The 22,612-nt window shown below is 36.6% G+C and overlaps 1 protein-coding gene and 1 long non-coding RNA gene across 5 annotated transcripts in view; both read left to right on the top strand.

The window, feature by feature from the left end:
• The window catches only part of GABRB1 (gamma-aminobutyric acid type A receptor subunit beta1), a 358,276-nt gene that overhangs the window by 114,120 nt on the left and 221,544 nt on the right, over positions 1 to 22,612 (top strand). For all 4 annotated transcript variants that reach the window (XM_038556012.1, XM_038556011.1, XM_038556014.1 and 1 more), the window contains one exon: positions 9,919 to 10,139. In XM_038556012.1, the coding sequence (XP_038411940.1) occupies positions 9,919 to 10,139 (221 nt within the window). The remainder of the gene's footprint in view (positions 1 to 9,918; positions 10,140 to 22,612) is intronic.
• LOC119874453 lies at positions 10,146 to 11,836 on the top strand. The gene is made up of 2 exons (XR_005369005.1): positions 10,146 to 10,344; positions 10,766 to 11,836. It is a non-coding gene; the product is annotated as an uncharacterized LOC119874453 (long non-coding RNA).

The following is a 22,612-nucleotide window of genomic DNA, read 5'->3' on the forward strand; positions in this document are numbered from 1 at the left end:
GCAAATGAATAAATAAATAGGTGTGGAGAAAATGTAATAATTTTAAAAGGTAATGATAAAAAGGTAGTATATATAGAATGATCTTATTTTTTTAAAAGCAGATAGAAAAAGTAGCCACAAAATGTTGATAAGTGATTGTTTCTGAATGTAAAATTAAAACTAAACAAAGCACGTTGGTACAGAAGAGAGTGGAGTAAGAGAGCAAATGTGATAAAATTGATATTCAGAGACTATAATTTGGCTACTCATTCTCTTTTGAGAGTTTCCTGGGGACTCCCCAAGAGACATATATGCATGGTCTCTTTTTTTTTTTATTTTTTTATTTATGATAGTCACACAGAGAGAGAGAGAGAGAGAGAGAGGCAGAGACACAGGCAGAGGGAGAAGCAGCCCCATGCACCAGGAGCCCGACGTGGGATTCGATCCCGGGTCTCCAGGATCGCGCCCTGGGCCAAAGGCAGGCGCCAAACTGCTGCGCCACCCAGGGATCCCTCTTTTTTTTTTTTAATTTTTATTTATTTATGATAGTCACAGAGAGAGAGAGAGAGAGAGGCAGAGACACAGGCAGAGGGAGAAGCAGGCTCCATGCACCGGGAGCCCGATGTGGGATTCGATCCCGGGTCTCCAGGATCGTGCCCTAGGCCAAAGGCAGGCGCCAAACCGCTGCGCCACCTAGGGATCCCGCATGGTCTCTTTAGGATAATAATTTGATGGAAATCCCTCTTCCTGTTAGAAAATCTGAAAATAAAGTTCCTGAGAGTTTCCAACTGTTGACTGCTTCCTTTTAGGCTCTGTTCACATTACAAGATCATAATTCACAAGACAAGACTGCCTTTCTAGGCTAGAAAATGATCCCAAGTTTTTTCCATCTCTTCTAAGTAGTGTCTGTTTTGGTAGAATCTTGGTTTTCTGATTCTTTTAATTTTTTCCCCAACTAAGATCACTCCATAGCTTAGTTTTCTGGAATTGCCATGCATACCCTATAATGGTTACCATTCTGGTCATATATTCATAGTTCAACTCAGCGTGGTCAACCAAAACTACCACGTTCTGAATGTCCCACTAGATCCTCCATGCATCGATTTTATTTCTGCTCTTAGTTAGATATTAGAGAACATAGAAACACTAATTTTCTAGGAATCTCTGGAACTAAGGAACTTTGAAAAAACCTAGTGTGTCATATGTTTATAATTATGTGGTTTTAAACATCAGTAGTGTTTATAAATTATTCTCTTGATGAATTAATTACCAATCTAATATTTTACTGATAACTTTGAATATTGAATAATTTGTAAATGAGATCAAAAGTTACACTGAATACAGTCCATTTTTAAAGCTTTGGCATAAATGGCCTTATACTTCCAAAATGGCAAGTTATTACCAAAACTATCAATGAAATTTCACTTGATATATTTCAAAATGTCTTTAGAATTTTGTAGAGAGCCACTGTTAATTCATTCTTAAAGGGAAAATTTGTTTTAAACTCCATATGCTTTTCTCATATCCCAGAAATTTGTCAGTTATCTATGTTAGTGGGAATTATAATCCCATTAATCTTGATTAGAGAAAAAAAACTTGATTAATAATTATTTTAGTTAATTGAAAGTCCCCATGTATATTCTCTAAGGATGGTAAGTTTTTCAGAAAATTGGAATATGATAAGATTAATTTGCAATAGCATATATGGTGCTTAAATTCAGTGCTACAAACACACAGCACTACTTAATTCACATTCAGCTAACATAGTTGAGCACATGCTATCCAAGCACACTATGCTAGGGTCTAAAACTTAATAATAAAATAAAATAAAAATCCTTTACCTTTGGGGTGTTCAAAATCTAGTAGGACTGAGAAATAATTGCAAGAACTACAGTCAAAGCAGGAGAAGAGTTGTGGGAGCTCAAAGGAGTGACTAATCACGGAATTAAATTTCCCAAGGGTTCTATCTTCTCACCTTATACCATCTCCAAGGCGAGCCAATTCATTCCCCCAACTTCATCTATCACTTGTGACTCACATGGCTTTGTTTCCCAATGAGCCCTGTCTTCCTATATTCTGGCCCCTAACTACCTACTTGGCACCGTTACGTGCAAATACCACTGACACCCACAACACAAAGCAGGCCCAAATACATTAGTCATCCTCAGCCCCAGATCTTCGATTCTTATTGTTACCTGTCTACTCACTTACGTCAGAAACTCAGGGGTCATCCTTGATGCCCTCTTCCAACTTCACTGCTCCGTGCGTTTTTTCCTCTTTTCCTCCTCCCCTTCAGTGCTGTATGAAGTCAACTCTAACTTAGCTCTTTATTCCCTAGGTTAATGCCAGAGCTTGTTAAACTGATATCCTCCTACTCAATACGCTTGTCTCCTTGAGTAGGCAGCTGCCAATGAAAACAAGTAGAACTATTCCGATTCCCTGAGTATATGAAGTGGAGGGAATTTCATGCAGAGAGCTGGTTACACAGGTGATGGAAGAACTGAGAAGTTTCTGGAAAATTGTCCCCACTTTAGGTCCAATATTTCAATATAGCTTACCATGGAAACAACTCTAGTTATTTGAGTTTCTGATTATTTAGATTTTAGAACATGAGACATTTAAACTGTCACTATATAAAACATTAATTTTATCATATCCATTTTAAGAAATTGGAATTTTTGTGTAGAAAAATATTTTTATATTTTTAAAGACAAGAAATGCTTTATAGCTTGTACAGTAGGTATTAGATTACAACTGCTGAAATTCTTAGTCTTGGTCTCAAATAGCAGTAGCATCATGCAGTTCATTGCATCAGAACCCAAGTGCTTTCTCCAGTTGTCACACCCATGTCATATATGTGTTCATGCATCACAGTATGCCCATGTGATTTTCATAGGTGCTTCTGTTCTGGTACAGGCCCATAACTCTCACTGTTTCTGTTCTCCCACAATGTTGTTCAGAATAGAACACAAGACTGACAAAAAATCTAACTACACAGATGGATAAACCAAATGGGGCTATTTAGGATGAGACAGAGGTAAAGAAGGTTATGTTCTCTGAGGCATTGCATGAGGCTACAGTCGGTGAAAAAAAAATACTAATAAATGGGAACATGGGCTTTGGAAATAATAAGAATGCAGGTATTTTAAAGATATTGTAACAAAATATGGCTAAGGAGTAAGCACAACAAACATATATTAATAGTTAACATAATAGTAGATGATGTTAAGATAAAAGATTAGAAATTAACAGCAAATCTGGAGATACAATGATGAATTTCCACTGCAGAATGTGCTTAACAGTGACACTGATACAAAAACATTCATTTAAACAGACGGTTGCATTAGAAACAGATGTTGTGTGGTTCATTTCAATTACAACTTAAATTGGTTTATTTGTCAGGCCATTTTCCACTAAACTTTGCATGAGATACAAGTTGTATGTTTTTGTTTTTTTTTTCCTATCCTTATTCTACAAGCTCTACTACTTGTTGCCAGGGTACACACTTCTCTCCAGGTTACTTTTCTTCATAATTACCATTGGGTTTGATAGGGAATTGTCTTGATAGAAGTAAAATTAATTTCCCTCTTCTCTCTTTGCTCTTCTTGTTGATAAGCAAAGCCAAATATGTTCCTCTTTCGTTTTTCAGCCAATTAACATCTCTGGGTCTCAAGTTTCTCATAAGAGCTCCCTTTTTTGAAACCAGGAAGATGGGTCAGATGATTGAGGTTTTGTTGGGTTTCCTTAATATGTGTAATTTGTTCTTAATGAGATTCTGATATGGCTGGTGATCAGCATCATTATTATGGCTCTTTCTTGTCAGAGAACATAAAAATGAAAATAACTCAGCACAAAGAAAGTGGGATTTATTGTGATGACATGAAGAGGGCTCCTAGCAGGTGAAAGTATCAGACTTGTCCACATGTCCACACCTTATGAGAACTAGAAACAGGAAGCAAAAGCCTTCCTGAGCTCTGTCATTTGTTCTCTAATAATGTCAGACCCTTCTTCATCTTCTGGTTAGTTTTTGCCTCCTTCTCTGCTTTCTTTCTTTCTGTACAAGCTGACTTTCTCTTTTTATTCATAGTCTCTCCTCTCTCACAACTGCATAGTAGCAGTGCACCCTAGTTCTAGGTCATGACTTCTGCATTTAATCTCACAGCTCCTGTCTCAGATTCTTGATGCAAGAGCTAATTTCTGGCAGAGGACTCTGGTTGGTTCATCTCATCTTTCTGAGCCAGGCACAGGTTTATTTCCTGCCTATGGATCAGCTACTTTTAAATCAGGTATCTACTCTCTGTCTGTTCTCAAGTTGGGAGGATCATGAGATAGAGAAGGTGGCCTTGTTCAATCAGCAGGGGCTGTCAGCAGGGCCCAGAAGGGACTGTAGACCTGGTAGGCAGTGATGCACAGCTCTACTACAGTCAGTTCTTGGGGGAGCACTAAACTGGCATGAATATTTTATAGGGAGCAAGGATTTAGATTGGAATGCTTTATAGTGTATATCTAAATTTATGAAAGATAAAATACAAACGTGTGTAGGAACACTGGTTCTTTAATACACACATACCTGCACACATGCACACACACATTCCCTTTCTTGAGTATGCTTTGGAAAGAATGGATTACTCATATGATCTTTCTGAGTGGATGCAATATTACTAGATGTTAAAGCAATATTTTGTCTCTTCACTAACAAGTTAGCCTGAGACGTGTGTTGGAGACAGCTCATAAAAGACTCACTTTTCCAACCCACTATAAAGTCTCAGAGCTCATTCTGGTAAAATGCATACCTCAATAAAACACATAACTCTTTTTTCCCTATTCCCTATTTTCCCTATTCCAGTGCAAGGTAATAGATTTTTATCAAATGATTTCTTGTGACAAAGTATCAAATTACAAACCGTCAAATACCAGAATTCCCTAGCACAGAAGTTTTGAGGAATATGTTAAAAGCTCAGGTGGACATGTTAACATACATATTTTTCATGATTAAATAATGATAAAAGATTTTCTAGTATTTTATTGATACTAAAAGGAAAGATATTTTCATCTTAGGCAATATTTCTTACCTTGGCAATATTGACATTTTGAGCCAGATGATTCTTTGTTGTGGGGCTGTGCTGTCCAGTGCATTATGTTGGGAAGCATCCCTGGCCTCTACCCACAGATGTCAGTGGCACACACCATTACTCCCAGCTGTGACAACCAAAACTATCTCTAGACATTGCTAAATGTCCTCTGGGAGCAAAATTACCTGGAGTTTAAAACCACTGATTTAACTTTTATTCTCCATAAGAATTATCTTTATTATTATAAATATTTTCTTATCCCCTAACATTTTTAGATTTAAAATAATTGTCCTTTTGGAGTTTAATTGAGCACTACTGATGGGGTATCTTTTCTCTTGCTTTTCCTCAATGAATCAAATTCTCGCATGCCTGAATTAGCCTGACCAATTTCATTATCCAACTCACACCCGTTAATCCTATTAATTTGCTTCAGTGTCAGAGAATCCCCTACAGCCCATGGTTTCTAAATACGTCGCTCTTCTTCTCAGAGTAGCTTGCCTACTTGAGAAAGCTAGTTGAACAATTGTCAATACACTTGGAATCAAAATGATTTTAGTGTTTTTGGTCAAAGTATTGCTACCTCTAATTTCTTTCTGAAAATTTTCTATCCTTCTTAAGTGCTTGCGCTTTGGACTAATGAAGAATTAATAGAAAATCTGTTGTATGAGAGAACAACATACAGCAATTTAAGCCTTTCTTTTCCATCTAAACATGTAATACACCAAAACGAATCATAGACCGTTATAGTCAGATGCCACTGATAATATTTCTATTAAAATGCAGATAGAATAATTTATTTAAAGTACAGTAGTTTCTCAAATATGTAAATAATAAATTCTCTCACAGAGAATTTGCCTATCTCACAAGGTTTTGAGAACAAAATGTGATAATAGATATGAAAAGCTATGAAAACTAGAGCACAGAGCATTCCCAGGAGAAGGAGATTCTTTTTTTTTTAAATAAATTTATTTTTTACTGGTGTTCAATTTGCCAACATATAGAATAACACCCAGTGCTCATCCCGTCAAGTGCCCCCCTCAGTGCCCATCACCCAGTCACCCCTACCCCCTGCCCACCTCCCTTTCCTAGTTCGTTTCCCAGAGAGGAGTCTCTTGTGTTGTCTTCCTTTCTGATATTTCCCACTCATTTTTTCTCCTTTCCCCTTTATTCCCTTTCAGTATTTTTTATATTCCTCAAATGAATGAGACCATATAATGTTTGTCCTTCTCCGATTGACTTATTTCACTCAGCATAATACCCTCCAGTTCCATCCACGTCAAAGCAAATGGTGGGTATTTGTCGTTTCTAATGGCTGAGGAATATTCCATTGTATACATAGACCACATCTTCTTTATCCATCATCTTTTGATGGACACCGAGACTCCTTCCACACTTTGGCTATTGTGGACATTGCTGCTAGAAACATCGGGATGCAGGTGTCCCGGCGTTTCATTGCATCTGTATCTTTGGGGTAAATCCCCAGCAGTGCAATTGTTGAGTCGTAGGGCAGCTCTATTTTTAACTCTGAGGAACCTCCACACAGTTTTCCAGAGTGGCTATACCAGGTCACATTCCCACCAACAGTGCAGGAGGGTTCCCCTTTCTGAGAAGGAGATTCTTGTTAGGCATACACTAAAGTACAAATAGTACAAAAAAGGAGATATGGCTGTATTTTAGGTCTTTCCATAATGTTCCTCATTATCATCACGATTATCATTATCTTCAAAAAGTTTTCATTAAGGTTACCAATCTCATCTGCCCATATTTCCATTTGTCATGGAATCGGGTCATAGATTAGGATAGTAACGCTAGAAATTCAGTAGAAAAGTTCTGAAGGGTACTTGTGCCAAATCACCCAGTTCCAAAACATACAAGCAGAAATATTTCTTCACTGAATTACTTCTTCTTGCAAATAGGGTAAATTACTGCTTTAATTTAGAACCGTGATGTGATTTTTAGTCAATATTTAGTGAAAACAGAGTGGGAGTTGTGCAGAGCAAAGATCTCACTGCATGTATATAGTTCTTTCTCTATAGGAAACAAAACCATTTCCAGAAAAAGAAGGGAAAAGGTCTACACACGTGCACATACATGCACTCATGCACACACACTTACTTAGATCTATGCAGAGATTACTCATGTTACACTATTTTCTCCTTTCTACTCTCCATCGTTGACTTACCACAAACTCGTATTTTAATCATAGCGTTTATCATGAGTATTATTTTGCCTTTATAACCCTGTATACTTTACAAGAATATGTTTTTTCGCCATTACACATTAAAACTTTATTGAGGAAAAGATGGAATAAGCATTTTGCCCATGGTCTCACTGTGAGGAAATTCTTTGTCCCACGTGTGAAGATCTGGAAGCTAATGACTATTGGGCATGAGTACTGAAACAATGTGTTCCATTGCTGACTGTGCTGATCACCATGGCAAAGTTTACATTAACATGTCTTTGACTAGTTATTAATTTTCCTACTTTGGCTGAATTACAAACAAGAACTGAACACCAAGACTTGCAATTTATCACAGACAATTGCTTATTTTCATGGTCAGTGGAGTCCTTCTGCCTACAAATTTTTTTTTGTAAACATCTCTTTAAAAATAGAAATGCTTATGAAAATGAATATATACACTCAAAGTAATTTGGAGGTATGATACTAATCTTTAAATAGCAACAATTTTGAAGATAATATATTTGTTTAGCATGTTACAGTTTCTAAAGAGGCTTCTCCATAATTTTCCCAAGTAATGTTCACAATTAGCCAGAAAGTGCTATTATTTTTATTTAAAAATGAGGCATTTACAATACGGAGGGTTAAGTTAGTTATTTGTGGTTACATAGTTCTATATGTGGTAGATCTTAGAGTCAAGGTACTTTGAAATCTCTGGCCCAGAATCTGTCCAATTCATTTTTCTTCCAAAAAGGTGTTAAGAAATTGAAGAGAATGCAAATAAGAATAGTAGCAATTGAGAAGGGAATTGTATGTAACCCTGTGGATTTTCTTCTTGTTAAATGAAGGTAAAGTGGAAGGAGCTTTTAGACCTTTAAGGGATATTGAGTGATTAATAGTGAAGAGCTAATGAACGAGAAAGAATGGCTTTGAATTATTGCATGATGGCTTCTGAGTAAACAGTGTAAATGTTCTTGAGTATAATGGTTAAAGGACCCTGGAATTCATTATCCAGAACAAATATTGTCTTATATTTGGGGATTTTTCAGAAATGCATATAACATAGATCCATAAAGTGTTCTAAATAAACTATGGTTTGCCCAGATGTAAGGCATGATGTGAGTCAGTGTTTCTCAATTAGTGGTATATACAACATAGGCAGTTCACAGACCTTGTGCAGGAGTTATGCAGTGTTTTCTTAACTGTTGCTAAAGCATTCACGGTCACTACTGACAGATAAATATCCTTTAAAAGCAAAAATGAACTTTCTGTTTTTATTACACTGGGACTCACATCTTAAAGACTTTATGATTTTACTGCTACCATTATTTTATTTTTATTTTATTTTATTTATTTTATTTTATTTTTTTATTATTTTTTCATGAGAGACACAGAGAGAGAGGTAGAAACATAGGCAGAGGAGAAGAAAGCTCCCCACAGGGAACCCGATGTTGGACTCCATCTCAGGACCTCAGGATCACGACCTCAGCCAAAGGCAGATGCTCAACCAGTTAGCAACCCAGGTGCCCCTACTGCTACCATTTTTTTTAAAGATTTATTTATTTATGATAGACAGAGAGAGAGAGAGAGAGGCAGAGACACAGGAGGAGGGAGAAGCAGGCTCCATGACGGGAGCCCGATGCGGGACTCGATCCCGGGACTCCAGGATCGCGCCCTGGGCCAAAGGCAGGCACCAAACTGCTGAGCTACCCAGGGATCCCCTGCTACCATTTTTTAATGAACAATTACACTTTCTATAATAGGGTTCTTTAAAAATAGATAACTAAAACTCTCATAATCATCATGGCTCCTCTCTAATAGCTTGATCTATTTATTGAGCCCGAATCTTCCTGTCTCTCACTGCCAGGGAAAATCTCGGCAGAAAAAAAAAGTAAAAAGGGATGTCCTCAGTATTACCTCTTACAAGAGGTGAGGAAACAAACTCAAGCACAAACCCAGCTCTGAACTCAAACCAATTCCTAAAGCAAAGCAGGAATCAGATAAGAGAGAAATAGTTGAGCAGTTCTATCACAGATTTCAGTTCTCAGGCCAAATAAATATCTCCATTTAAACGTGTTTTATAAACTACTTTTTAGTACCAGTAGACAAGTTGTAATTTGCTAGAAAGATCCAGATAATGGTGATTGATGACCTTTATAATGCAAACGGCAGTATTTATTCAAAAGGCATTTGCAGTTTGGAAAACACCCTCTCCTTTTCAGCACACCAATTTTTAGTTATTATTATTGCACACACAATAATAGTACCATAATAGTACCATAAATATACCGTAAATATAATATTCAAAGGCAGGTTTTTGTACCTGGATGAACATGGATGAACATGGGTGTCTCAGCATAACTTTCCTTTATGGCCTCACCCATGATCACTACCTTAACTTCAAACCTTAAAATTCAGTTAAATGGATTTGCCCTACATTGGAGTGAATGCTTGTGCATGCATTCAATTATTGCTCCAGTTCTTCTAACCTACTGGCTGCCCTATACACAGAGGTGCATATTTCTGTGTATTCAGGTGTAACTTCTTCAGGATCAGCAGGACGGTGGATCTCTGGGAATACACAATACCACCTACTATCACTTTCATAACAAAAGGTCTTCGATGATGATGATGATGATGATCATGATGATGATGATGATAATCATTTTTTTTTCATTTATTTCACAGGATTATACACTCACCATGTATTTCCAGCAGTCTTGGAAAGACAAAAGGCTTTCTTATTCTGGAATCCCGCTAAACCTCACATTAGACAACAGGGTAGCTGACCAACTCTGGGTGCCAGACACCTACTTTCTGAATGACAAGAAATCATTTGTGCATGGAGTTACAGTGAAAAATCGAATGATCCGACTTCATCCTGATGGAACAGTTCTCTATGGACTCCGGTAAATGACTTTGTGTTGCATGGTTCACTGTTACTGTGGTAGTTATTATTATTGTTATGTTTTATTTTTGGAAATGGGCAGAAGGAAGAGAACCAAGTAGGGGAATGTATAGACAGTTTCATCTATGTAACAAAATTATGTTGCAGACCAGAAAATCTCTTTTGGAATCATTTGAGCTAATTCTAGGCAACTTCGTTTATCAAAGGTAAGTGAATGATTTGCCCTGAACTTCCAATAATAAACGTAGTAATAGGAAAATGTATGTTTGCCAGATTTTATATCTAACTTATTGTAGAAATTAAATCTTTTTTTAGCTGATTGCTTGATTATCTCAGAGCCACGCAGATGGAAGTGAAATGTGTTCTAAGTATTGGGTATAGCTACTTAATTATGAAAGAGAATTAGGAAACAATATTTTGAAGAAGTAGGAAATATTTTGTGGTAACTTTGAGAAGATTCATAGTGTTTTCATTCCCTTAAATCCCTCTTTTAGTATGTGTATTTAGGCATACGATCCGTATTGAATTAATTTTTGTTTCATGTAAGGTAAGGCTTGAGGTTCAATTTTTTCCCCTATGAACATCCAGTTATATAATTTACTGAAAAGATTTTTCTTTTCCCACCAGATTATGTTGGTGCCTTTGACTGGATAAGCGAGAGTCTACTTCTAGGCTCTATTCTATTTCATTGTTCCATCTGTCTCTCCATAAGCAGTATCACACTATTTTAATTACAATAGCTATACAGTAAATCATGAAATAGTGTAAATCCTCCCACTTTGTACTTATTATTTAAGATTTCTATGGATGAATATTCTAGACATTGTGCTTCCTGTAACTTCTAGAACCAACTTACTGATTTCTACCCAAAAAAATCTGCTGGAATTATAATTGGGATTGCATTAACTCTGTAGATCAGTTTGAGGAGAATTAATATCTTAAAATTATCTAATATTCTAATTCATGAATATGATGTACCTTTATTTACTTAGGTTACTTTTAATTTATATCAAAATGTTTTACACCATAGTGGCTTTTATTTTATTTGACTTTTTATGATTCAAGTATAAAAAAAGGTATCATACACTTATAGTGGTCTATTATTAACTCTCATTTGGTTAAGGATTTAAAAATTTTAGGGCTAGAATTCAAATCAGCTTCCCATTTTACTAAAGAAATGCCTGAATTGTGGCATGTTACTGTGGGATATTGTAGAGTGGTGGTTCTTTATTCTTTGTTGTCACCTTTTGTGATCCCTTTGAGAAGCGACAAGAGCTATATTCACAAACTCATATATGAGTTTCCTATTGTTTTAGAGTCTTCATAAGCTCCCTAAAATTCTTCACACATCAACACCACGCTAAAACTCTAGACAAGAGATAAAATGCTACAAGCAACTTCTGTACATTCATCAATACCCAAAAACAATATGCAAGTGAAAAAAAACTGCACTTTTTTTCTGCACTTAGTTTTGCACTAAAACTTCTGAACTTAACCCAATGGTTGATTATTTAGTTGATAGATTTGGACTTCATTTGCATAGTAAAACAGCATCAGTTGCAAAATAATATTTGTAATTTCTCCACTTTTTCAGTGCCCCAAGAGCTTTCAATTCTAGATTAAAACCTCTGACCTAAAAGTCTCTAAAAAAAAAAAAAAAAGGTAAAATAAACCAACAATTCCCTTGAGTGTGTTGATAGCTACTACTGACAAAATCTAATCCAAGATCAGTGGTGATCATTGATGATGATGCATACACTGGAAAACAGTTGTCATTTTTTGTGTCAATGAAACTTTTGTCAGATATAACCAAGGTGTAAAGGGACAAATTATTCTTCTAAAATATTCTGGGAGAAGGGCAGGCCCAGTGGCACAGCGGTTTAGCGCCGCCTGCAGCCCTGGGTGTGATCCTGGAGATCCAGGATCGAGTCCCACATCAGGCTTCCTGTATGGAGCCTGCTTTCCCCTCTGCCTATGTCTCTGCCTCTGTGTGTGTGTGTGTGTCTCTCGTGAATAAATAAATAAAATCTTAAAAAAAAAATTCTGAGAAAAACTCCATAATCCAACTTAGTAAGATAATCAATTACATGTATAATAACTATATATGATTAGCAAAGAATGTATAAACAGTTGTTTTTGTTAAAAAAAAAAAGGCAACCAGGTTTTTTATTGGCAAGATTGGCAAGAAAGAATCTCACTTCAGGCATTTCTCAAATTATTGGTAGTCTCCACCAATGGAAATTGATAAACAGGAAGAAAAATATTTGAGAACCATGAAGTTGAACACATCTCATTGAAAACTGATAAAACTGAAGCACAACACAGGAAGGGTCTTTTCTAGGGGCACAATAAAGTAACAGCAGAATTGGGACTAAACTCCAGGTATCTTGATTTCCATATGTGTGCTTTTCCTACGCCATCACCCTTCAAACACACATAGAAGTCAACACCTCCTTCCAAATTGTATGACATTGCTTTCTCTTCTTTGCAGCCAACCTAGGCTTGGTGCCCACAAATAGCTCTCCTCAAGGAAAACATAGACCCTTCCTTTATTATGTGGATTCTGATCTCTTTTTGGCACCAGCATTCTCCATAAGAGTTTCACATCATCTTGATATTTCTCCTCCCTTGTCGTCTTCTTCCCTCCCCCCAACTCCAACATTTCTGGTTGTTTGACCTTGAACAAGTCATATAAATTTACTAATCTTGGTTCTATCACCTGCAGTAATGACTGAATAACCCCTGATTCATTATTAGGAAATTCTTACAAAATAATATGTTAATACACAGTAAATTCTAAGTTGTATTTTTCTGAAGTCGTTGTGCCTTGTATAGATTTATTAGGTGCTAGAGAAGCTGCACATGGAGGGTGATTCTCTAACTCCCATGGGCATCAGTAACAAGAACAGAGATACAGTTTTCCAAACAAACAAACAAACAAACAAACAAACAAACAAACAAACATTCAGAGGCACCTGCATGGCTCAGTTGATTGGTTTTGGCTCAGGTGACGAACTCAGGGTCTTGAGAAGCTGCCCCTCAGGCTATACGCTAAGCAGGGAATCTGCTTGAAATTCTTTCCCCTCCATCTCCTTCCCCCACTGCCCCTTCTTCTCTCACATGTGTCTGCTCGCTCTCTCTCTCAAAATAAATAATTAAAAAAAATTCACTGAGTGCACAGTATATGCCATATATTCACTCTTCTGGCCCTGGAAATAATTCCACAGAAGCATGACAGAAATTTGTCATTGTGACAGAGGGGGACTCACTAGTGACCGTGGTCAGAAGATTGTGGCTGAACTAGATTGTGCTCTTCAATAAGCTATTGCTTCCTCTGGGCTTCAGATTCCTCAGTCTTATAGGGAAGAGATTACATAAAATTCTCCCTAAATTCCCTTCCAAATCTAACTTCCATTGCTTCTATGATTCTATATATTCAGGCTTGTTTATTTTAATTCTTTTGATATAGATATCCTAGCCTTAGAAAGGACAACCTGTATTTTTTCTTCATAATGGACTTCTCAAGAATAACTGCCATATATTACTTCCTAAGCACATGTACTAGAAAATCCTTATCATATAACATATGTATTGGTATATTAATAGCTGTACTTATTTTAAATATGGGTATTCAGAAGAATGAAATTCTTGCCTTATCTCTTTCCATAAGTCTAGCTAATAGTCATTATGAAATGAGACTGTACACTAATGGGATCTTTTTTTAACATTGATGGGTTAATGGGATTTTCTGAATGTACCTAAAGTCCCTTTAAAAACCAATATTCCAATTATTCCATAATCATAAGACCATTCATTAAACTAAATAAAATTCTCCTATATTCAAACTCATTATGAGATGCTAAAATGTAATGTATATGAAGCCACAAGAATAGAATTGGTTGTTTTTTATTTCTGTGAACTATGCCAAATCAGATTTTACACATGAGGAATGATACACAGTTGTGTTAACACTTAAAAATAATAGAGTGATGTCTGATGGGAGTCTAGTGCTTTTGGAGGAGCCAGGTTGCTGTGCAACAGGCATTCAGCAAATAGAAGAGGCTCCATTCCCTATGCTTTTTGCTCTAAGGCTACCTCTTCTGTGACAAAATGCATTACACCAAGGAGCAGCCCCACCATCACTATTACTTCTTCTATTTTGCTACAGATCTATATGAAAGATATCTGTGATGTGGTGAGAAGTGGCAGGAGACCAGAACTTATGTCCATATCCCATGACTGCTCCACCCTCCTCCTTTCAAAGCACATGATGTCATTTCTTTTCTTCCTCAAAGATGGAGACTAAACAGCTGAATTGTTGTCATGGGATGTTGTCAGTGTCATGCATCAAATCCTTAAATTTCTGTCTTTCCTCCCTTCTGTTTAACTCTGGGGATGATTTCCTCCTCTTTCGAAGGTTGGTCTTTCCACATATGCATTTCATTTTATTACTGCACACTCTTCTCAGACTTTGCTCTCTTCTTTTAGCAAATCTTCAGACTTCCCTCTCCACTGGCTCCTTCCAGTCCTCTCATATCTCATATTTTTGGTTTCCTCTACTCCTTCACCATTTACTCCTCCGTCTCCAAAACCATTGCTCCACTCATGCTACTTTCCTGAAACAACTTTGTCCAAAATAACCAGCACCATTGCTGGTTCTCAATCTATCCTCTTGACTTCTCTGAATGATTTAAGAGTAGTGACTGACCTTGATGCCAGGATTTCCACAACTTGGCACAGTTTTTTCATTATTGCTGTTCCTCTGGTCTTTTTTGCTATTTCCTCACTGGTTCCTCTCTTGCCTCTAATTGTGAACTAAAGGGATTCTTTGAGGTTTGATCAACTCACTGATGTGACAGCTTAAATATCTAAAACCCAAATTACTGAGTTCATAAAAATATTTGTAATTGCTTCCTGAGCATCTGTATCTGGATGCCCACCCAGCCAGATCCTCCTGACATGACCCCTATTTCATATTACCTGTTTTCTTTTTCTAAAACCAAGTTCTCCTCATTATACAGCTGCTAATAACCAAAATCGTCATCTTCCAAGTCAATAAGAATGAACTTGTAGGCAGTTTTGACTCTACATCTCTTTTGTTCTGAGATCCAATTTATTGTGTCTGCTCTGCTGTATCTCAGCTATGTGCATTTACAACCCATTCCATCATCTAAATTAACATCCTTACTATCTGTCACTTCCTGGCCAATTTCCTACCTCAATTTTTCTTGTTCTCATCAACTGCCATCTTACTCTTCCTACAGTGCATGTCACTCCTACACGAAAAAAAAAAAAAAGTGTCTTCACAGTCCCCATAGAATCACGTTTTCATTCTTCTGTGTGTAATCTAAGACTTTTTATATGTGACCAAAACAACTTTCCTACATCATTGCCCATTTCCTTCCTCTATGAAGCCTAAACTTTTATAAAGCAACCTACTTATTTCTCTAAGCACATTCAAGGCATTTCAAACTCATGTATGACCTAAATATATGACTCAAATAGATCATATATATACCAAAAAACCTATTTGATATTACTTGAGATTCAAATTTAACTGTGGGCATCCTGTTTTATCTGACAACCTAGAGCCGTGCTGAAATGCTCTCACTTCACTATTATCCCCAAACCCTCTTTTCCTCATTCCACCACTGTTTCCCATCTTACTCCTTTTTCTTAAAAGCTTCTCTGAAATTTCACTTTCTCCATGAGGACTTTCACAGTCTTTTTAGGCAGATGAAAACTCATTCTGATTTGATATCTTACTTAGCTTTAATCTCATGTAGGCCCATGAGATTTGTAACACACCTTTGATGTCATATCTTTCTGTGTCTTGGGGTTATTTTCCTGTGATAGCAACAAGATTGTTCAGCTGCTGAAAATATGAACTCTATTTCCTTAACCTTTGATCCCCTCTCTCAAACCAAATAAATTTTGAAAAATTGAAATGAAAATTTGTAGGATGCAGTCACCTGACTCACAATCATTGTCAGCTGCAACATTTCCTATATCTAAATGATGGCTCTTAACCAAAGAGCGATTATCACTATTAATGACCAGATGTGTTCTGCCTCTTGTCCAAACATGATCCAGCTGGCTGCAAACACTGATTCTCTCCAAGGCCTGACCCCATGGATGCTGAAAGACAGTGTTTATCTTTCCTGAAAATGGCAGGCATGGAATGACTGAATTCTGGGAATGTATTTAGTGGAATACTTAACCTTCTTAAAGCTGCCCTTCTTTTGCCTTCCCCTCCTAACCCTTGCCTTGGCTTTTCTTTCTAAGATTCACGGTGCTTGGGATCCCTGGGTGGCGCAGCGGTTTAGCGCCTGCCTTTGGCCCAGGGCGCGATCCTGGAGACCCGGGATCAAATCCCACGTCGGGCTCCCTGCGTGGAGCCTGCTTCTCCCTCTGCCTATGTCTCTGCCTCTCTCTCTCTCTCTCTCTCTCTCTCTCTGTGTGTGTGTGACTATCATGAATAAATAAATAAAATCTTTAAAAAAAAAAAAAAGATTCACGGTGCTTCTTTCCTGCATCTTCTAGCAAAGGTGAGCTTGGGGCCAGGTGGTTTTGAGGAGCTATGTGAGAATGGGGAGTGGAATGAATAGTGAAAATTCTCTGGCTCAATACTGGGTCATATTGGATCTTGTAAGTATGTTGAGTGTTTATGTGGGCTTGTGTGTACGTTTTGTAAGCAATACAGAATAAGTAATACACTTCACGCCATTTAACATTGATAGCAATTATATCAAAGAATTTAGCTAATACCAAAGTAAATAAATAATTGAAACTATGCTATGCATGAGTGCTATACTAATATCCAAGTAGTGAAATGTGCTAACGAATATCCAACTTTATAAATAATTGAGACTATACTATGCTAAGTGCTCTACCTCTATTGTCATATTTTATCTTTACCACAACACTATGAATTATGTACTAATATTATGCTGTATACTAATATATTAGTATATACTAATACTAAGAGAATCTAAAGTAATTTTTCTTGCCTCATAATTTATACTTGTCAAGGTCAAACAGATACACATTACATTTGACTGATAAAATATCTGAAATCTTTTTCCACTAAATGTTCACTGTTCCTTTATTTCCCTCCTTGTAAATTATTTGAAAAATTAAAAAACATAGGTTTTTTTGTGATTACATCCCCTTGTTGTAAATGTGTTTCTCTATGCCCTCTATTTGAGGCTTGATCAGATTTAGATTAGTTATTTTGTTTTGCTTTGACAAGACTGCTTCATAAGTCATATTGCACACTTCTGTCAGGAGACACAAAATGCCTGCATGTCTTTGTGATGTGAAGATTGTTGAGCAGATTTAGGCACTGACAACTTGATCTAGCCATTACAATAATTCTGTTAATTTTTATGTAATTGTATTAGTTTGCTAAGACTGTGTAACAAAGTGCCACAAAATGGCTGTGAAGAGAAATTTGTAGTCTCACAGTTCTGGAGTCAGCAAAATTGGTTTCTTCTGAGGGATATGAAGGAAGGGTCTGTTCTGGGCCTCATTCCTTGGCATGACTGGCTTCTCCCTGTATTCCTTCTTTCTATGTGTATCTCTGTGTCCTCTTTTTAAAAGGACACTGGTCATATTGGATTGGGCCTACCCTAATGATCTCACTTTAAATTGATTACATCCATAAAGACTCTACCTCCCAATAAGGTCACACTCTGAGGTATTGGATGTTAGGACTTCAACCGATGAATTTAGAGGGCTACAGTTCAGCCCATGACAATTTTAGCAGCCAGTGGTAGTCTTTGCCTAAACCTGTTTAGAATTTGCAAAATGTGATATTCTAACATTCCTTCTAAGCATGAACTTTCCTTCATCAACTATTTGATAATCTGAAGTAAAATTGTTGGAGTGAAGGCAGATAAATGCTTGATTGTTTCCCTTTATTGAGCAGTTTTCAAAATAGCTAGTTGTTTCCCTAGAATCTCCCAAATGTGACCACTGAGACTTGGCGTTTTGTTGTGTTTTTTTGTGTGTATCCTTATGAAATGATGGGTTGTAACAGGTATGCCTATTCCAATCCACTGTGACTGTCGTCACTTTCAATCCTTACTTTGTCTTGTCTTTGGCCACTGGCAGCCCTTTTAAGTTGGCTCCCGAGTTCTTTCAGCATGAACTCAGTAGTCATTGACAGTTCCCTGGTCTTCTGATACATCAACTTGTACATTGTGTGTCCTAGAAGTAGAGGAAAAACATTACAAGTTCATATTGATATTCCTAATTCAATTTTAAAATTATAGGGCTTTTATTCAACCTCTTTAATTTTATATTTGTTTCTTTCATCTTCATTAACAATACTGACTCCTAATATATTAACATGATTATGTATTTAGTTTATTGTTGTATATATATGTGTACATATACATGTATATGTATATACATGTTTTTAAATAAAAATACCAACATTATTGTTACTAATGATGGAATTACCATAAAAAGTTAAGATTTCTTTGTAGTGATTTTGCCTTTAGGGCATATCCCATTAGGGATATAGAGTAGAATCACTGTTTTTAAAGTTACATTTTAAACTTTAGTGTCTTATTGTACGATTAAGCCACCACTAAAGAAACCTTTTGTTTTTGGTTTGGATTTTTAAAATTTGATTTAGTTCAATTTCATAATCATATAAAATATTTACATATTTCCAAAGTCAAAAAATGAAACAAAAGAAGTATTATTTCCACTGTGGTCCTGACTCTTTTCCATTATCTTCCCCTGTAGCATTTTAATTTGCTTTAAGATTTTCCTTCTGTTGTACCAGACATGCACACATAGTCACCTCCTTGGCTGGAAGGTAGCACAGTATTTCCACTACTCTATCTTGAGAGATGATTTTGCAAAGCCACCATAATGTTGAAAGCAGATTTTAATCCAACTTTCCTCATTTCAGCCTACATTCTTTGCCTCTGCACAGAGAAGCTTTTCTCTGTGCTGTTTAAGCTTGTCTTTCCTGCAGATGATTCTGGGAAGACAGTCACCTATGTCTGATGCTTTCATTGCTCACCATTATAGAAATGAAAATAATTAGAGAGAATACACAGCATAAATGGGAATAGCTCTTCCAAGTGTGTGAGATTTATAAAATGTACATAACTTTGTCAGGTTTTCTAACGTACATAAAGGACTCCAAATTCCAAAGAGAAACTACTAAATTTCAGGTTTCAGAAATGAATCTGGGGCTAACCAGACACCTGTGGCCTGAGAAGGATTTTGAGAATTCCCCTACCATATTTGCTTACCTAAGTTGACTCTGAATTGATTTTTTGATGTTCTTGACAGTGCCTGACCATGAGTTGTGCATGAGAATAAAATCAAAGACTACATTTATTGAATATAAAAGAAAAACAGAATTTCCCAGTATTCCTGGGAGGATCATTTTGTCTTGCCTTGGTCTTCATGATAAAAAGTAGAGGCAATTATTTTGATGATATTGATAAAGAAAAAAACGCAAAAAACCCAAACCCTACCACCATTGATTTTAAAGCAGTTTGAGGTCCTAAATGTTTCATATTAGCTCTCTACATTGATTGTACCCTGAAAAAATTACTTCTCTCTCCTACAGACTTTCTGTGTATAGAAGCAGTTATGATTACATTCAGGAGTCCTGGGCAGATCACACAGGGCTTCCTGTGAGGCATGCTAGACAAAGATATTGTTGAGTTGATTGTAGAGAATAAATATGTGGGCTGATGCAGTGTTTGCAGAGGAAGGCTGGCTGATATTGACAAATGCATCCTGTTAAGAGAAAGAAACTTCTTACTTCAAAAGGTAGAGAGAAAAAAACAGGCCATGCATAAAGAATAGGTAGCTTATTCTGTTAGGAAGAATGCCTGGAGACTCTCTTTACAATTCTCACCAAAGAGCTTAGTATTGCTATTCCCTTCACACTGTTGATGTATATTTTAAAGTTTCATCAGTGACATACAGAGAAACTATTTGAAATGTTCTCCAGTGAAGGGGCTGCTATTTTTGCTTTTCAAAGTTTTTATTTTTTTTAATTTTTAATTTTTAATTTATTTATGATAGTCACAGAGAGAGAGAGAGAGAGAGAGGCAGAGACACAGGCAGAGGGAGAAGCAGGCTCCATGCACTGGGAGCCCGATGTGGGATTTGATCCCGGGTCTCCAGGATCGCGCCCTGGGCCAAAGGCAGGCGCCAAACCGCTGCGCCACCCAGGGATCCCCTCAAAGTTTTTATTTTTAATGTTCTTTATTCATCTATCTAAATATGAAAAAAGTTTTATGATTAAATATTTCTTAGAATCTCCTTTTAGATAAATAATGATACAGCAACTAATTCAGTTACTGAAAGACCAATTTAGATAATTGTGCAATTACTATAACTATCGTGTGGCCATGTGATCTGTAGATGTGTTGTTATGAGTAAACCTCCTTAATACAGTTAATGCAGGAGATTAAGTAAAAATGGGACCATAAATTATCTAAGAAAAGAACTACATCTCCTGAAATTCTTAACCTTGATTGAGTCTCTCATGGAATAATACCAAATCTGAACTCTCAGAAAGGAAGAAAAGAACAAGAGAAAAATATGTAAGAAGGAGAAAGAAGGAAAAAAGGAGGGATGAGAGGCAGGCAGGAGAAAAGGCAGGAAGGCAGGGAGACAGGGAGAGGGGGGAGGGATGGGGAAAGGAGAGAGCGAGGGACTGCAGGGAGGGAGGGAGGAAACAAAAAAGGAAAGGAAAACCAAATATCTTAAAGCTGTATCATGTTTTTTTTTTATATACTAGTTATACTAATTACAAACAACACCACTTCCAGGATGTATTAGGTTGTGACAATCATTTGTAAAATTTTAAAAGTAATCTTCTCCAGGACCTGCAATTTATTCCATTGAACCATCATTTCCAGCTTTAGTATTTTAGTACCACTTCCATGATTTTTACCACAACTGCATATCATCCAAAATTATTAACTCATTTTTTGCTTAGTATATTTGAAAAGAGACTTTCATTACCTCTGTATTTGGAAAACTACTATTTTAAAAAATAGACATTAAAATGCATCTAAGGTAGGAGTTTTATTAAAATGTAAAAATGCCTAACCACATTCATTTAAGGTTAAGTAAATTAATACAGTAAAGGCCTACATCATTCTCTGATTTATAGTGAGGACCTGATGAGCACTGACTTACCTTGTTTAAAATTTGTGGTATAGGTACACGTAGAGACCAAATATATGCTGTAGACATAATAATGGTCATCATCGAAGTAAAGACCTAAATTTTCTGTACTAATCTTTTCAGGCATCAAGTTAAAGCTAGCCTCCCTTTCGGTGTCTGTGTCTCAGGTTATGAAATGGCCACCCCAGAAGCCACCAGCTGGTTATGTTCCAATCCAGCTTCTCATTTTGAATACCAAAGGGCAGTCAGAGTATGTTTCTCAAACCTAAAATTCCACCTTGGTTTGTCTATCACAAGTTATACTAAGCTTAATATATCACTTCTTATTTTTTAAGTATTATGGTATTATAACTTTCCAGATGTAGAATGACCAATGTAAAGTAATGCTTATGGATATGCAGTGTTCCATATCATTACTGAAAACAGTCTATTCTGTGTCACAACAGAAATGTCAGGGAGAATTTCTGAAAGGCTATATGCTATTAAAATATAATAGAAAACATTTTGTTTAAGACTAGATCTCTTAGGAAAATATTAACTTATTTTTTATACCAACATAAGTAATCTCACTGGTGTTAATAGTACATATTTGCAGTAAACCTAATATTGCTCAATTACATATAAAAGAAGTAATAGGGGATCCCTGGGTGGCGCAGCGGTTTGGCGCCTGCCTTTGGCCCAGGGCGTGATCCTGGAGACCCGGGATCGAATCCCACATCGGGCTCCCGGTGCATGGAGCCTGCTTCTTCCTCTGCCTGTGTCTCTGCCTCTCTCTCTCTCTCTCTGTGACTATCATAAATAAATAAATAAATAAATAAATAAATAAATTAAAAAAAAAAAGAAGTAATAGAACAATGAATACCATATTTACTAGAATTAATGCCTCATCCTTCAGAGTGTCACAGTACACATCTTGGGGAAAAAAACGTTTACCTATATAACCAACTTTTCCCTCCTGTTCGGAAACAGTGAGTACTGTTAATCCAAGTAGAGCATGTTTTGTTCTTTCCAGGATATAAAAGTTGTATTAGAGAAGTAGCTCTTTGTCCAATGAATTAATACTCACTTCTCTATATCTTTTAGGAAAACTTGAGGCTCATCTTTCCTAAACCTTATTTTCTTCTTTTTAATAAAGACAGGGATAGAGCTCTTGGGGCAAAGCCAACCTATAATGAAACCACAAAGAGCTTGAGCTGATAGAAATGCCTGATCCATTTTCTTCTAATTGCAAAGCAGTGGTAGATACTTCAATAACAGTAACAATAAGTAATGTAAATACAGTTTTTATTTTTTATTAAA

This window comes from Canis lupus, chromosome 13 (genome assembly GCF_011100685.1).
Source record: "Canis lupus familiaris isolate Mischka breed German Shepherd chromosome 13, alternate assembly UU_Cfam_GSD_1.0, whole genome shotgun sequence".
Taxonomy (NCBI): Eukaryota; Metazoa; Chordata; class Mammalia; order Carnivora; family Canidae; genus Canis; species Canis lupus.